Source organism: Geotrypetes seraphini, chromosome 15 (genome assembly GCF_902459505.1).
Source record: "Geotrypetes seraphini chromosome 15, aGeoSer1.1, whole genome shotgun sequence".
NCBI lineage: Eukaryota > Metazoa > Chordata > Amphibia > Gymnophiona > Dermophiidae > Geotrypetes > Geotrypetes seraphini.
In genome coordinates this window covers 20091543-20107871 of record NC_047098.1, presented here as the reverse complement: position 1 = coordinate 20107871, position 16329 = coordinate 20091543, and the positions used below count along the sequence as shown (strand labels likewise).

Genomic DNA, 16329 nt, shown 5'->3' with positions numbered 1-16329 from the left:
GAGTGGGCCAAATCTTCCTCAGACCGATGACAGAGACTGGTAGATGGCTACAAGAAGCGTCTCCCTGCAGTTGTTTCAGCCAAAGGGCGTAACACATTTTTTGTGGATATCTTTTGCTTCATGAGTAAATCAAGGAAACTTTTTGTTGTTTACCTGCAATTACATCACTTTCTTTTCTAGAGATAAATTTAAAAAAGATTTGACATCGATATATGAACATTTCTTAAGAAAGAACTGAATATTTCATGGGGTGTCCTAATTTTTTCACATGGCTATATATATACATATGTTTAAATTATTTTAAAAAGTCCATTTACGTATTGTTTCTAGGGTAACTTATTAATGAGGGGCCTCCAAGCTTTATATAGCTTAGGGCAAGTCTAAATCTGGTACTGCACGTAAGCTCTGCTATATAATACTAGAGTAACCTGGTATTGACATGCACTTACACTTCCATGGAGTTGGAACAAGAGTGGACACCTAAGATAACTTAGAGCACATAACTTAGAGCTGCCCAGGTAGTCAGTGAAAAGACTGCAATCAAACTGCTATTGAGCAAGAATGCTTCGGTGTGAATGATGACAGGGTGCTGTGAGGTGAATTCCAATGTTCATGCCTTTTTCACCCATTTCCCCCCTCATTTCAGGGAGCAGCAGAACCAGACGGACAGCCCCATGGTGAACTGCAACCTGCGCCGAGTCCATACCACACCCAACACTATGACCAACCTCAGCATTGCAAGCATGACAGCCCCTACTGAGTGCCTGGTCTGCTCTGAGCTGGCTCTGCTGGTGAACTTCTTCCCCTGCCAGCACATCATTGTTTGTGAAGGTGCGTCCTAGGCCTGCCAAAGTGTGATCTGATTGAAGCCCAAGGCATTAAATCCTCCTCTTTTATGATTTATGAATTGAAAATATTCTTATTTGAACAGGCTGGATTGATTTGATACACCGTCATTTACATAAGTGTTAGGCGGTATAAAAAAAAACTTGCAAATAGCATAACAATCTAATCAGATCATACCATAATAACAATTAAAATGTGCTAATTTTATTTAATAATTACATTCAAGCTAAATGTTCCACCTACAAAGCTTTCATTGAATGCAGTCTCACATGAACATTAAAAATGTGCAGGAGAGCCTCAGGTCAGCCAGCACTACCACGGAAGAAGCAAATGGGGATTTTCTGACTCAGGGGAGCCTACCATCTCTCACATTTCAAGGAAAGAAGGAGGAAATCCTATTGCTAGGTGGGAAGGGGTGTGATGTGCTTGAGGGAGGAGAGGTATTAAGGGTAGGGAGACAATTAGAGTTTTTAGCCTTGTGTTAGCTTTCTTTATCAGCCCCTCAGTGAGCAACCACAAGCCAAACCATTTGGTTACTGTGGGATTAATGTGAAAGTTACTGGCTGAGCAGTGCAAAAAGGGGTTGAGCAGAAACTGTGACTTCACACTACATTTTTAAAATGAATGGTAATAAGGATTTTCATTTTTGAAATCCTCAGCAATTATGTGGCACATCTTCAAAATATGCTTGTATTTGCTTTTTTCTAAACTTTAAAACGTTATTTTCCTGGCATGATTTGTGCGCTTTATTTGATCCCCTTTTTTATGGAAGAAAGGGATCATAGTGATTGGTGCTGGAAAGTAGGGGGGGGAGATAGAAAATAACAGAAAGGAGATGGGGATGGAGAAAGAAGAGGAATCTCAGAAGGAGCACAAGCTGAAGGGGGAAGGAAGGAGAGAAGCAAGAATGAACAAGGGATTAGAGGTAGGAGAAGAAAGGGGAGATCAGAGAAGGGGCGGTGATCCTTGATCAGAATAAAGAGGCAATGTACCCCATACACTTCAGTGCACCCTCACACCCCCACTCCTCCTGAGTGCCGCAGATCTCCCTCCCTCCCTTGCTCTCCTTTGCCACACTTTCCCATCTACTTGCTCTATCCTTGCTGTCCTTCATCCTGTACCCTTCAATTCACCCCCAGACAAGCTCTCCCTTATACCTCCATTCTTTTCTTTGGTCCCTCTACCACTCATCCTCTACCTGCAAGGCCATCAGAAGTTCAGCCCTAAATAATATGCATTCTTTAGCACTCTCCAGACCAGTAGAGGTTAACTTTACGAATGGGTATATATCTAATCATGACCAGCAGGTGGAGACTGAAAACAAAACTTTGGGACAGTATATACTATCCTCCCTTCTCTATTTCCCTCAGTCTTCTTTCAGTCTCCAGCAGGTGTTGAGTGATCTGTACCCATCTCTCTTGGTAGGGCTGTTGGAATTTGTTTAGGGGTTTATTGTCCCTGTTTTTGGCCGGACGGAGCTTGGTCGGGCCCTGTTTGGGGGTCCGTCCGACCTCGGGGGAGTCAAACCCGGCGGGTCACGAGCGGGGTCCCTCCCCCCACTTCCTCCACCTCCCCACATTTTTTTAGAGGAGCCTCAGCAGTAAGCCTTGCCCCCTAAGTCAAGCAAGGCATATTGCTTCGAGAGCCTGTGGAGTCTGTTCTGTAAAAAAAAAATAAAAATAAAAAATCCTGAGGTAGTGCTGGTCTGAAGGGTTGTTTCCCTTTAAGAAAACTGTATTTTACTGTATTTTTTCATGTAACCAGCACTTTTTTATAGCTAGGTCGCGTCTGGAGCAATTGTGCCCTTCTCCGGGGGAGTAGGCCACAATTTTAGTCCAGCCGCGAGGCACTCGCGGCCGGCCTGAACTCGGCGGTTTGGGTCGGTGAGGTGGTGGAGCTCCGTCGGCAGCGGCTGCAGGCGCCCAGAGCTCCCCGCCGATGGTGCCTCGCGAGTCGGCTTGGAGCAGTGGGGAAGCCCGGTCTTCCACAACCGCCCACGGAGGGATTCCCCGAAGGATTCCCTCTCAGCTGATTTTTTGACAGCTGATGCCGACTTGCCTGTCTTAGCGGCTGAGACTGTTCAGTCTTCTCAGCCGCTACAGGCCATGGAGGGAGCATTTTTGGCGGGAACTTCGCCATTTTCTTTGTCTGGCCCCTCCATTTTGTCTGCAACCTCAGGTGACCTTCCCCCTGTATGGCGAACACAGGGGCAGGTTTCAGCATGGACCCCTGCTGGGGCAGGGAGTCCCTGGGGACCCCCAGGGGTTTTTTGCCCCCAATTTATTTTCTTTCTTTGTGCGGACTTTTGGGGGTCCCACGTGCGCCTGGGGGGTTTCGGGGGGGGTTTCCCTCCGCGCCCCCTATGGCTTTGCCTCCCTCTTTTCGTTTGGCGTCCCCTCTTCCTCCTCCCTCATCCAAGCGCCCGCGGGGGGGCTTGGATTGCAAATTGGTGGGCGGAGGAGCGTGTTGGCCTGGTTGAGGACCTGGCTGCTTTGGCGGGCTTCCAGGATCCTCTAGAGGGGACGCCTGTTGGCAGCGGGGCGGCGGGTTTCCCGTCTTCCAGAGCAGATGCGTCCGTGGTGCGCTTTTTTATTCAGAGGGATGAGCTTTTAGACCTGTGTAGCAGGTCTCCTTGGTGCTGCATTTTTGCAGTGGCGCCGCCGGAGACCCCGCGTATGGGGGCCCCTCTGCTTCAGGGGGTCTGTCCTGGTTCCCGCTCTTTTCCTGTGCGTCAGGATTTGCGGGATTTTGTGTTGGCGCAGTGGCCTATGGGCGCAGTTTCGTTTGGTGTGCGCCTTGGCTCTTGGGTATCCCGTCCCGGAGGGAGGTAGGGCTACCTTAATTTCGCCAATGGGGAACGCGGTGGTCTCGGCACTTCCTAAGCGGCATACCGTGCCTGTTATGGACGGTTCTGCTCTTAGGGTCTCGGAGGCGCGTGCGTTAGAGACTCTTCTTAAGTATGATTTTGATGTCTCTGCCTTTGGGGTCCAGGCGGCTGTTTGTGGGGAGCTAGTCGCTCGCGCCGTGTTTCGGTGGGCTGAGCGTGTCCTGGATCGGGAGTCTGATGACTGGTCTCTAGTGGATCAGGAGGTAGCGAAGATTGCGATGGCTGCCTCGTTCCTCTCAGATGCTCTTTATGACTTGGTGCGGATTTCGGCTAAGTCTATGGCATGGCCGCGCGGCGTATTTTGTGGCTGCGCGCTTGGGCGGCGGATTCTGCGTCCAAAGCTAAGTTTACTAAAGTTCCCTTTAGGGGGTCTTGTTGTTTGGAGAGGAATTAGATGAGTTGATTCAGACTCTGACGGACTCGAAGGTGCCCCGTCTGCCTGAGGACCGTGCCCGCCCTGCGTCTAGGTGTGGGGCTGCCCGGGGGCGTTTGCGGGAATTTCGCAAGTATCGCCCGGGGCGTGGGGCTGCTTCTTTCCCGGCTCAGGGTTTTTCCCGGGGTCGGTTCTTCCAGCGCATGCAGCCCTTTCGGGGGGCCCGTCGGGGGGCAGGGAATCCCTCCGCCGGTTCCCCCGCTTCCCGTCCTGCGCAATGACTCCTTGCCGGCGCCCCCTTTGGTTCCGGTGGGGGCCCGGCTGCGCAAATTTTTCCCCAAATGGGCCGAGATCGCGTCCGATCAGTGGGTCCTTGAGGTGGTGCGGGACGGTTACGCTCTGGAGTTTACCCGCTCTCTGCCGGACCTTTTCCTCGCTTCTCCATGTCAGACTCCATGGAAGACGCAGGCTTTTCGTCAGACCCTTCAGCGTTTGCTAGATCTCGAGGCAGTGGTGCCGGTGTCCCCTACGGAGTGGGGCACCGGCAGGTACTCCATTTACTTTGTGGTGGCCATAAAGGAGGGGACCTTTCGGCCCATCCTGGATTTGAAAGGGGTCAACAGAGCTCTCAAGATTCCGTCTTTCCGCATGGAAACGCTGCGGTCGGTCATTCTGGCGGTTCAGCCGGGGGAGTTTCTTACGTCTCTCGATCTGACGGAGGCCTACTTGCAGGTTCCAATTCGGGCCTCTCATCAGCACTTCCTTCGCTTTGCGATCTTGGGGCGGCACTTTCAGTTCTGTGCGCTTCCCTTTGGTCTGGCCACGGCTCCTCGGACGTTCACCACGGTAATGGTGGTCGTCGCGGCAGCCTTGCGGTCGGTGGGCATCCTGGTTCACCCCTACCTGGACGACTGGTTGATTCGGGCAAAGTCGTTGCAGGAGAGCTCCCGGGTTACGGCTCGGGTGGTGGAGTTTCTCCGGTCGCTGGGCTGGGTGGTCAACCTTTCCAAGAGTCGGTTGGTCCCGGCTCAGCGTCTGGAGTGCCTTGGGGTTATGTTCGACATCTCCTTGGGGAAGGTCTTCCTTCCAGAGGCCCGGGTGAGCAAATTGCAATCTCAGATTCGCCTGCTTTTGGCGTCCCGGGGTCCTCGGGCGCGAGATTTCCTCCAAGTCCTGGGGTCAATGGCGGCGTCCCTGGACGTGGTGAGGTGGGCGCGGGCCCACATGCGTCCTCTTCAGTATGCTCTGCTCCGGAGGTGGTCTCCCCGGAGGCAAGATTTGGATGTTCCGGTTCCCCTGCGAGGCTTGGCGCGCTGCAGTCTGCGCTGGTGGCTCCGGACCCCTCACCTGGTTCAGGGGGTGGGTCTGGATCTCCCGCAGTGGACGGTGCTCCTTACGGATGCGAGTCTCCTCGGTTGGGGGGCTCTGTTTATGGGCCACTCAGCTCGGGGCACCTGGTCCGCGGAGGAGGCCTCCTGGTCGATCAACGAGTTGGAGACCAGAGCGGTCAGGCTGGCGCTGTTAGCTTTCCACTCCCTTTTGCTGGGCAAGTCGGTCAGAGTCCTGTCGGACAATGCCACGGCGGTGGCTTATGTCAATCGTCAGGGGGGCACCAAGAGCACTCCTGTGGCGCAGGAGGCGGCTCGGCTCATGGTTTGGGCGGAGTCCCATCTTCTGGACCTCTCGGCTTCTCATATAGCCGGGGTAGAAAATGTTCAGGCAGACTTCCTCAGTCGTCACTTCCTGGATCCAGGAGAGTGGTTTCTCGGCGCCGGAGCATTTCGGTTGATAGTGCAAGATTGGGGGCAGCCCCTGATGGACCTGATGGCCACGAGTGGCAACGCCAAAGTGCCCCGCTTCTTCAGTCGTCGCAGGGAAGGGCTGGCCGAGGGTCTGGATGCTCTGGTCCAGCCGTGGCCAACGGAGGGGCTGTTGTATGTGTTCCCTCCTTGGCCGCTGGTGGGCAGAGTGCTTCTTCGCATTGTTCACCATCCGGGTTTGGTGGTGCTGGTGGCTCCGGATTGGCCTCGACGTCCGTGGTATGCGGATCTGGTGAGGCACCTGGTGGCGGTTCCTCTTCCTCTGCCTCTCTCGGACGACCTTCTGATGCAGGGTCCCATTCCCTTGTTCGACCCGTCTCTCTTCTGTCTTACGGCGTGGCTCTTGAAAGGGGTCGCCTTAGCAAGAAGGGATATTCAGACAAGGTGATCGCTACACTGTTGGGGTCCCGGAGGCTTTCTCCCTCTCGGGCTTATGTGCGGGTTTGGCGTCTCTTTGAGGAATGGTGTCGGGCGCGGGGAGTGACCTCTTTTCGCGCTTCTCTGCCTAACATTCTAGAGTTCTTGCAGGATGGCCTGGATAGAGGCCTGGCTTGGTCTTCTCTCCGGGTTCATCTTGCGGCCCTGTCGACCTTTCGAGGGTTGGTGTCAGGTCAGCGTTTATCGGCTCTTCCTGATGTGATTCGGTTTCTGCGGGCGGCCAAGTTGCTTAGGCCTCCCCTACGGCCCTCGGTTCCCTCTTGGGATCTTAATCTGGTTCTCTCTGTTTTGGTGCGCCCGCCTTTCGAGCCCTTGGACGACTGTTCTTTGAAGGACCTTACTTTGAAGGCGGTCTTTTTGGTGGCCATTACTTCTGCTAGGCGTATTTCTGAGCTGCAGGCTTTCTCTTGTAGGGCTCCCTTCTTGGAGTTGTCTAGGGAGCGGGTCGTCTTGCGGCCTGTTCCTTCCTTTCTGCCGAAGGTTGTTTCTCCTTTTCATGTCAATCAATCGGTGGTTCTCCCGGTCTTGGGTGGTCGGGAGGGCTCTTCTGAGCAACGGCAGCTGCGCAAGTTGGATGTCGGTCGGGTCCTTCGCTCTGATGTGCAGCGGACCCAGGAATTCCGGAAGTCCGATCATCTCTTTGTCCTCCTGGCTGGTCCTCGTCGGGGAGCTGGCGCTTCTAAGGCTACTATTGCGCGCTGGATCAAGGAGACGATTGCTTCCGCTTATCTTCTGAAACAGCAGCCTGTTCCGGAGTTTCTCAAGGCTCATTCCACTCGGGGTCAGGCGGCTTCTTGGGCTGAGTCGTCGCTCGTGCCTCCGGTGGATATTTGTAAGGCTGCGGTTTGGTCCTCCTTGTATTCTTTTGTTAGACATTATCGGGTAGATGTTCAGGCGCGTCGGGACGCGGTGTTCGGTGAGCGTGTTCTGGTATCGGCCCTTCGGGGGTCCCGCCCGTGAGAGGGACTGCTTTGGTACGTCCCATTCGTAAAGTTAACCTCTACTGGTCTGGAGAGTGCTAAAGAAGGAGAAATTAGGTTCTTACCTGCTAATTTACTTTCTTTTAGCTTCTCCAGACCAGTAGAGGTCCCCACCCTGTCTGTTGTTGTTGTTGTTGTTGGGGCTGTTTTCGCGGGCAGTTTTTGTTTTTTGCTGCGGGTTCTAGTATTTTTCTAGGGCCGGGGAGAATTAAAGAACAGCGGCTGTGGCTCGGCTGGCTTAGCTGGCGAGCTGTGGGGACATTTTCCTTCGGGTATTTCTCCTCTGCATTTTCCAACAGCATTTGGGTATGTTATTTGTTACTCCTGTTCGGAGTATTGTTTTCTTCCTGTTTTCCAGTTCTTGGTTCTGCTTGGCTATTCGGCAGACTGAGGGAAATAGAGAAGGGAGGATAGTATATACTGTCCCAAAGTTTTGTTTTCAGTCTCCACCTGCTGGTCATGATTAGATATATACCCATTCGTAAAGTTAACCTCTACTGGTCTGGAGAAGCTAAAAGAAAGTAAATTAGCAGGTAAGAACCTAATTTCTCCTTAATGGCATATTAAGTTCCAGATTGTACCTTTACATAAGAACATAAGAATAGCCTTACTGGGTCAAACCAATGGTCCATCTAGCACAGTATCCCATCTTCATGGTGGCCAGTCCAGTTCACAAGTACCTGTCAAAACCCCATAATAAATAGATTTCTTGGGTTTGTTTGTTTCTTTTTAACTAAATCTCTTTCCCTATGAGTGTTTAATATACTTTTATTCTTGTTTCCTTAAAGAGTGTTCCAAGAGAATGAAAAAGTGCATCAAATGTCAGGTGTCTATCTCCAAAAAAGTCAAGCAGGGTAAGATCTCAATTTCTTTCCTCCACCCGGAGACTTTCAACTGTGGCTGCCAGAGTTCCTTGAGCTTGATCTAGCCACTTTCACTGGTCTAACTTAGATGTAGAAATTGTACATAAACAGCAGGCCTGACTTATGCATATGAACCGCTCATATGTATATTCAGTGGCACCACTGAATATATCCACAAAGTTAAGCCCCAGTGCCCTCAATATGACCTAGTCCAGGTAGGTTTCTCTAATCAGAAAATAATGGGTATATATTGAAGGAACTAAGGCCTGTGTCACGTATGTGGACATTCAGTTGAGGACAGGCTGGGGAGGGTTTCAATGGCTGGGATGATTAAGATGGGCTGGAGTGAGCTTTGATGGAGACTCCAGTAGATGGAACCTAAGCACACTACTGGGCAGGGCTCTGGATTTCTGGCCTAGAACTATCTAAGAAAAAGGACCATTTAAACTAAATAATTTATGGAGCATGTATGATTGGGCAGACTGGATGCACCATTCGGGTCTTTATCTGCCATCATTTACTATGTTACTATGAATCACAACTACAGTCTTCAAGGGCTGTACACAGGGATAGATTCCAGGCTAACAAGGCTGCAAAATTTAGGTTCTTGTACAAAAATATATTGGCTGAATCTTCAGTGTACATGTCATGTAAATTAGCCTTGTTAGTGAAGACTGTATCTGAATTCAAGAAAGCAATGGGACAAGTGCATAGGATCTCATGAGGGAAGGGACAGACCATATAGTTTTTATCTGTCATCATTTTCTGTGTTTTTATTCTGGCTGCTAAAAATGCCTTGCTATAGTGCAATGTGAATCTGCTTCCAGTCTGTCATATGAGAGTAGATGAAGACGATCTCTGACGTGTGGTTTTGTTGCACAGATAATACAGAGGTGGAAGGAAGCCTCCCGCCGGAAGCCTCAGGCCAGCGCAAAGTGATGGAGGAGCTGCAGCTTCGCTACCGGCAGATGGAGGAGCGCATGACCTGCCCCATCTGTATTGATAACCACATTAAGCTTATCTTCCAGTGTGGACATGGCTCCTGCCTTAAATGTAGCACAGTGCTGGCTAGTTGCCCCATCTGCCGGCAAGCTATTCGAGAAAGGATCCAGATTTTTGTGTGAGAGGGCCCCTTTCTATGTGAAACTCAAGATCTTTAGCGTGCCTGGATGAACTTTTGTAAAGCACTTAGGACATCGTGATGGAATTAGAACTACAAGCATGGCTAGTACTCTCCCCCTCCCCTGAGGGCGAGCAACAAGGATCTTGGAGAATGAACTTGCTGCTATACACATTCAGACAAGGATATGAGAGATGCAGATGGCCGTGTGGTCACATCTTATTCAATGTGGGGGTGATGTCTGAGCAGAGGGGACCGTACCAGCTTTAGCATTCAGTCAAGGTCTTCTTGAGTGCCAGTACTCTTACCTCAAGGCAAGGAATGTCTGCAACTCTGAGGTCCTCACTTGTGACTCCCCAGATTGCAGTTCTTCACTGTCAAAAGAAATATCCTGCCAGAGCCTAAGGTGGAACTGATCTATTATGGAACTATCAAGCAGAGGGAGGACACATGCCCAGGCTGCAGTAAAACTGCAAGGACATTCTTTAAGCTGTACTTTTGGTGGGGGAGCAGGGGATTCTCAAGCGCTTCACCTTAGTTTGTTTTTATTTTATTCTGGGTCTGAAATGATCCCAAAAGAAGTTACATGCACAGGTCAAAATGGTGTATATAAGTGTTATTTAAAGCATCACTGAACAAAGATTATAAAAAACAAAATGTTTGTGAAAGAAAGCTGTAATCTAGGCAACCTGGAACCAGCTGACACTTATATCGGATATAAAATTATTAGGGTTTATCTGCAAAACTTGTTTTGAAGCATGGTTTGTAGCAGAAGAAAGTCCTTTTCCTAGTTAAAGGATCCTGAGGAGGACACATGAGCCGAACTGTCCTCTGGGTCTCTTCCCCACCTTTAATGTGGTGTCCTTTTGAAGCACTCTTATTAAGGAGGGTCGGCACAATTATATAGTATTGCACTTCCATCAGTGTTTTCAGGCACCTGTGCTATGAACAGCACAGGAAGTTCAGTTATTAGTGTTCAACTGATTAAAATGACCAGTCTCTAACTGCCTCTGGTGTCACTTTTGGATCCTTGTATGAGTGATTCCCAGGCTCCCACCATTCTGCATCCCGCAGCACCTCACACTATCTTCGCCAAGGATCACAAGGCTAGAACCTACCCATTGGGCTGCTGAGCTAAAGAAATAGCTGCCCTGGCATGCTGAGCAGAGACCCTGTGTCTTTGGCCTGCCATGTGTTTGCTATTGCTGCAGTTACATCAGGCGTAGACATTACAGGACCCTTATTGCTGGTTTTCAAGTAAGGTCAGAATAGGGCTTCTCTGAAATTAGATGGCATGGACTGTACAGCTAAATGCATACAAATTGGAGTTCAGGACTGTGCTTGAGATCAAAAGCTTACAGCTACAAAAAGATATTGCCTTCAGGCACTTGAAGTTAATCTCTTGAAAGATGAGCTTGTCGGCCTTTGCTGTGCAAAAAAGGCCATAGCACTGAAGGAAAGAGAGCTTTCTAATCTAGTCACTGTCTGCAGGAACTGAATGTAGGATAAATGACATGGATAAATAATCTAGCAAGCAGAGAAGAAGCATAGTTGGCCTTCAACTAAGTTGTCCTCCTTAAGGCCGATTGTGTTTCTTTTGTGCTTGCTATGCTACTGCGTTCGGAATGGATCCCTCTCCTTTTGATGTTTTCTGGATAAATGGCCTACCATGACTAAGGGATCCCACTACCCAAGACATATCCCACCCCTCTGGGTCCTTTTGTGGGCTTGGTGGACACATCTGGCATGGCCTTTGTATGCCACAGAACAAAACTACACTTAAGCTGACTGCCTGAGTTCAAATGTAATGCCAAAGCAAAGACAGAGATTGAAATTATTGGGGTTTTATAGTCAACCCAGCCAGATAAGTCCTCCTTACTTGATTCATATCCCAGTCTTCAGCAGCATTATCCTTATAATGCCACTAAAATTCTGGACAGACCATCTTGGCCAGAGCACTACAGGAACAAAACTAAGGAAGAACTGGGAGTTACCTGGTTAGCGGCACTATTCATTCAACTAAATGTATGAATATCTAGCTAAAGTTTGGACAGCAAAAAGGCTCTCGTAACTTTATTCAGATACACTGAACATCTGGATACAAAAAAATCCCCCACTGCAGGCTTAATATTTCTCCCATAATTTTGTAGAGTAGAGAAGCTGCAACTGCAGCCTGCCTGTCACTGGTTCTTACAGCCTGCTTTTAAAATGCTTACCTTCTGTTCTGTGAGGAGAACTAGGATGTTAAACACTTGTGTTTGTCTCCCTCTAGTGGATGGTGCATGTGACGGTCTGAAAAATTTGTTTACTGGAAATAAGCCTGTTTGTGACTCTTCTTCTTGCTGCAAAGAGCTCAGAACAGGCTGAAATGACTGATAAAAGAAAACCTAATGTTCTGAAAAACTGTATTTTGTAGCTTGTATTTATTTTTACAGGATGGTTGTGTATTAAGCACAGGGTGCTGAGGGGCTGGAGATATTGTACTCTGAGCTGAAGATGTAGGGTTACCAGATTTTCCGGAATGAAAATCTGGACCCATGGCTCCACCTTGTTCAGCTCTACCCCATCAGCCATGCCCCCTCAACCTGTTCGCTTGTTGGGAGGGCATCTGCGCATTTGCTGATGTGATACGTTGACATCATACACATGTGCCGTCCCGACATTGCTGCTAGCTGTAAGCTTTTCAAAACCCGGACAAAGTGCTAGGTTTTGAAAATCCGTCCAGTGAAATCCGGATGTCTAATAACCCTATGAAGGTGGACTGTAATAGAGTGCACTGGCACCCAGCTGGTGGTGATGTAATAGTCTCCTTGCATCCATTTGCAAACAAAAAATAAGTGTCAAGCCATCAGCTATGCAATGCTTTGTTCTCCTTTTCTTGGAGGGGGGGGGGCAGATTGATGTTGCAATTTTTCCCCTTTTTTCTTGATAAAGATTTTACAGGTAAAATCTCATTTCTGAGAATTTTTTTCTATACCAAAGCACATGTTTATTATGAGGATTTTGTACTTTTCAGCTAAGCATGAAGTGGTGGGAGGGAATAAAAATAGTGATAAGGAGGCAAGTTTGACCTGTAGAAAAGAAGCTGCATGAACTGGGAGCTTGTTCATCTCCTAGTGCCACAACAACTCCAGGGACCTTCAGCAGGCAGCCACATATAATTCACTAATGCAAAATAAAAATACTAATTGCATTCACTTCTATTGGTGAAAAACTTTGCCGATTGCTTTTCACAACTATATGTGTTCAGTAAAATATATAACTAGACTGGTGTATAGGTACTATAGAGCCAAATGGATTAACTGTGCATGTACCATGACAAGAATGAACTTTACTCTAAAGCTAGGGTCTGCTGGTACAGTTTCAGTTTCTGAAATATACTTGTTCTAGGCCGAGGGGAGCTTCCTTCAGGATCTCATTGCAAATATGCACACACAGGCAACAAACCAATGTGTGTGTTCCGTAGAGAATGACTGACAAATTCATCACTGTTCCCATCCCCGTGGATAACCATCTCCATGTTCTTTAAGGAGAGAGGAAAGAATCAGAGTATGAATGGGCTCAGCCACTGACCCTCAAATCTTGCATTGAAGAATGCTAGTGCAGAAGGACTGAGGTTGAGAGAGACACTAAAGAATGACAGTATCTGGAATCCAGAGCAGATATTATGATGTCATAATGCCTCATTCCACCAATGCCTAAGAGCCAATCACATCAGTGATGTCACAATGGCTTCATTATCCTATACTTGGCTTAAATAAAAATCAGAGTATGAATAGGCACAGCCACTGACCCTCAAGCCTTGCATTGAAGAATGCTGGTGTAGGAGGACTGAGGTTGAGATAGTCACTAAAGAATACCATGGGATGATCAGGGACAGGAATGGTGATTAATTTTGTCACCGTGTCATTGGAAGTTCATTATCAAGGTGGTGCTACTTTTGTGTGGCTTTTTTTTTTTTTTTTTTTTCTATCCCATCCTCCCCAAAAAGCCCAGGACAGGTCACAGGTCAACATACACAATATACAGTTAACAGGTTACAATACAAGTTTTTATCCTAACTCAACACATACTAGGGATCTAATACCAATATCCATAATATGCCGGTTACAAATTAAATTAGTCATAGTTACAGTGCAAGATTTTTCAATACAAGTTTTTATTCTAACGCGACAACTATCAAGGATTTTGTATCAATATACATTTCTTTGTCATCAATCGGTCGTGGGTGGGGGAGTTAGTTGAACAGGTATGTTTTTATTACTTTCCTAAAGTTAAGGAGTCCTTCAAAGGATCTGATCTGCAGGGAGAGTTGATTCTGGTGGCTTGGTATGAAGTGAGAGTAAGAACGTCATTGGCAGTTTGCAGTGAAGGGCATGGCCAGGGGGCGTTTTGACACGTATTTCATCCTGGGATCGAAGGGACCTGTTCAGCATGTATGGAGGAAGCTTGGTTGTCATGTAGCCTGGTGCCATGTCGTGCAAGAATTTGAACGCTAGCATCAGGCCCTTGAAGATACAATGTTTGGCTAATGGCAGCCAGTGAACTGACAATAGAGAGCCTGGGAGACAGAGTCACAGGGATGGAGGTTTTTTAGAAGTCTGATTGCCCTATTTTGCACACACTGTAGTCGTCATATGTTCTTCATCGTGAGACCGTTAAATAGCGCGTTTCAGTAGTCCATGCGGGAGAGGACCAAGGTATAGAGTAGCTGGGTGAAGTCATACTCAGAAAAGTAGTTCCTTATTATCTAAAGTTGGCGCAGGTAGTAAAATGAGGAAGATACCACCTGAGAGATGTGGTCGGAAAACTGCAGGTTGGAGTATTGCTAGGCTGTGCACTTGGTCTTTCACAGTTATGGTAGTCGAGTCCCTGTGTAGCGAGGGATGGATGTAGTTGTAGTGTTCTTTGCGAATCCAAAAGAGTTCAGTTTTATTGACGGACACCCATTTGTGATTATCCCGATACAGAGATAGAAGTCTCTGAATCTAGCAGCAGGGCTACTCCTGATCTTGCTGGAAAATAAGTAATAGCAAAGACATTCACTGGGCCATGTCCTCCAACAATTTACTTGACTGCAGTCTATAATTTCACTAGGCACTGGATGATGCAGCAGCTGATGAAATCACAACTTGTTCTATTCACATATGATGTCGTCAGCCCTACATTTTCCCCTTGTTTGGAGTTGAGAGTTGCGCGGCGACAGAAATCCCCGCCCATTCCTGTGAGGAATCCCCTCTGTCTCACCCTTCCCCGTCCCCCATAAAAGTTACCTGTCCCCATAAAAAGCATCAGACACTGTAACTCAAGGACTGCCTGTATATGCAGTTACCCCCCACCCCAATACACACACACACACCATACTAGGTTGCTCTTGGTACAAAAACCTGCACCACCCTCATTAAAGGAACATTAGTTATTGGGGGGAGGATAATGTGAAGGGATACAAGGACAGCTGTACCAATGTACTGTGAAGAAGAATGAGAGCATCAGTTTATAATCCAATATTAATCTGTGTAGGAAACACAAGGCTATGTGTGTTCTGTTAGTGGATTTGTTCCAACATGCTCGAGAACAAGTCTAAAGAAGGGTGATGAAAGGAGGGAGAGAGAGATACAAGACCATGGAAAGGGAGAGGGAAGGATGATAGAAAGAAGCCTAACTATAGGAGGGGTAAGGGGGAAGACAGATGTCAGACCATGGGAAGGAGAGAGAGAGAGAAGAGATGTGCACAGGGATGGAGGGGAAGGGGGGAGAGAGACGAGATGGTGCACAGGGATGGAGGGGAAGGGGGCGAGAGAGAGGGAGAAGATAGTGCACAGAGATGGAGGGGAAGGAGAGAGAGAGAGAAGAGATGTGCACAGGGATGGAGGGGAAGGGGAGAGAGAGAGAAGAGATGGTGCACCGCAATGGGAGAGAGAGGGAGGAGAAGAGAGATGGAAGAAATGCTGTTTATGGATAGAATAGGGGAGAAGAAAGAGGGAAGAGATGGTATACATGGATACCATGGGAAGGGAAGAGAAGACATGGAAAAGTAGATAGATTATGAGAAGAAAGCAGAAAAAAAGGAAGAAAGTTGAATGTTAAAAGTTAATGTCAAAGATAGATATAGGGCAGAAAGTGAAGAAGGAGAGAAAAACATAACATATTAAAAATGGCAATAAAAAATATAATCCAAAGAGGATAAAATCAAGCCATAGACCAAAAAATGCATAAATAAGAACATATGTAAAACAAATAAAAGGATCTAAAATGTACAATATAAATAACATGCACAGATGGAACTGTGTGAAGCAATATATAAATGAAACGCATTACATAGTATGGACATATGGAAATCCAACTGCAAGAAGTAATATATAAATAAAACATACATATATATATAGTATAAATAAGCAGAAAATCACAATGAATAAAATACCAAATGTATGCATAACTAGTGTAACAAACCAAAATAAGACCCAAACTCAATTAGACAGAAAAGCCAAAGACATTTCTAAAATCTGGCCACATGATAAATGAGAGAATCTAGCAATGATAGCATAGGGACAAAAATACATAATATATGGATCAAGGGAAACAAGTCAAGCAAAAACCTAGAACACAACTTAAACAATAAAATAAGTAATGTAAAACACTGGATTCTGTAGTTTAAAAAAAGAGGATTCTATAGTTTTAAAAAACAAAGCAAAATCCCATATAAAAGCCATCATCGGGTGTAAAACCAATAAATGTATGTTATCAGCTAAAGAACAGATAATGTGTATATAAAATTGTTCTAAAATAATATTGTAAAATTAAATAAGCCAGACAAAATAACGAGGAAGCATAGAAAAGCCAACTGAGAAGACAAAAACATGTGCAATTGTATATAAACCAAAACCAGACTAAAATGTAATGAGAAACCAAGGTAAAACCACAGGGTAACATAATCAAAATGAAAGTTTGAAACATGCGCTAAACAGAAGAAAAGGCAATGAAACCAGATACAGCAGTGAGTAA

General features: G+C 47.2%; 1 protein-coding gene across 7 annotated transcripts in view; it reads left to right on the top strand.

The window, feature by feature from the left end:
• Nucleotides 1-12281, top strand: part of MIB2 (mindbomb E3 ubiquitin protein ligase 2) — an 86349-nt gene extending 74068 nt beyond the window's left edge. For all 7 annotated transcript variants that reach the window (XM_033921379.1, XM_033921378.1, XM_033921372.1 and 4 more), the window contains 3 exons: nucleotides 647-831; nucleotides 8133-8198; nucleotides 9090-12281. In XM_033921379.1, coding sequence (XP_033777270.1) covers nucleotides 647-831; nucleotides 8133-8198; nucleotides 9090-9331 — 493 coding nt within the window. In that variant the 3' untranslated portion in view covers nucleotides 9332-12281. The remainder of the gene's footprint in view (nucleotides 1-646; nucleotides 832-8132; nucleotides 8199-9089) is intronic.
• Nucleotides 12282-16329: the final 4048 nt, after the last annotated feature.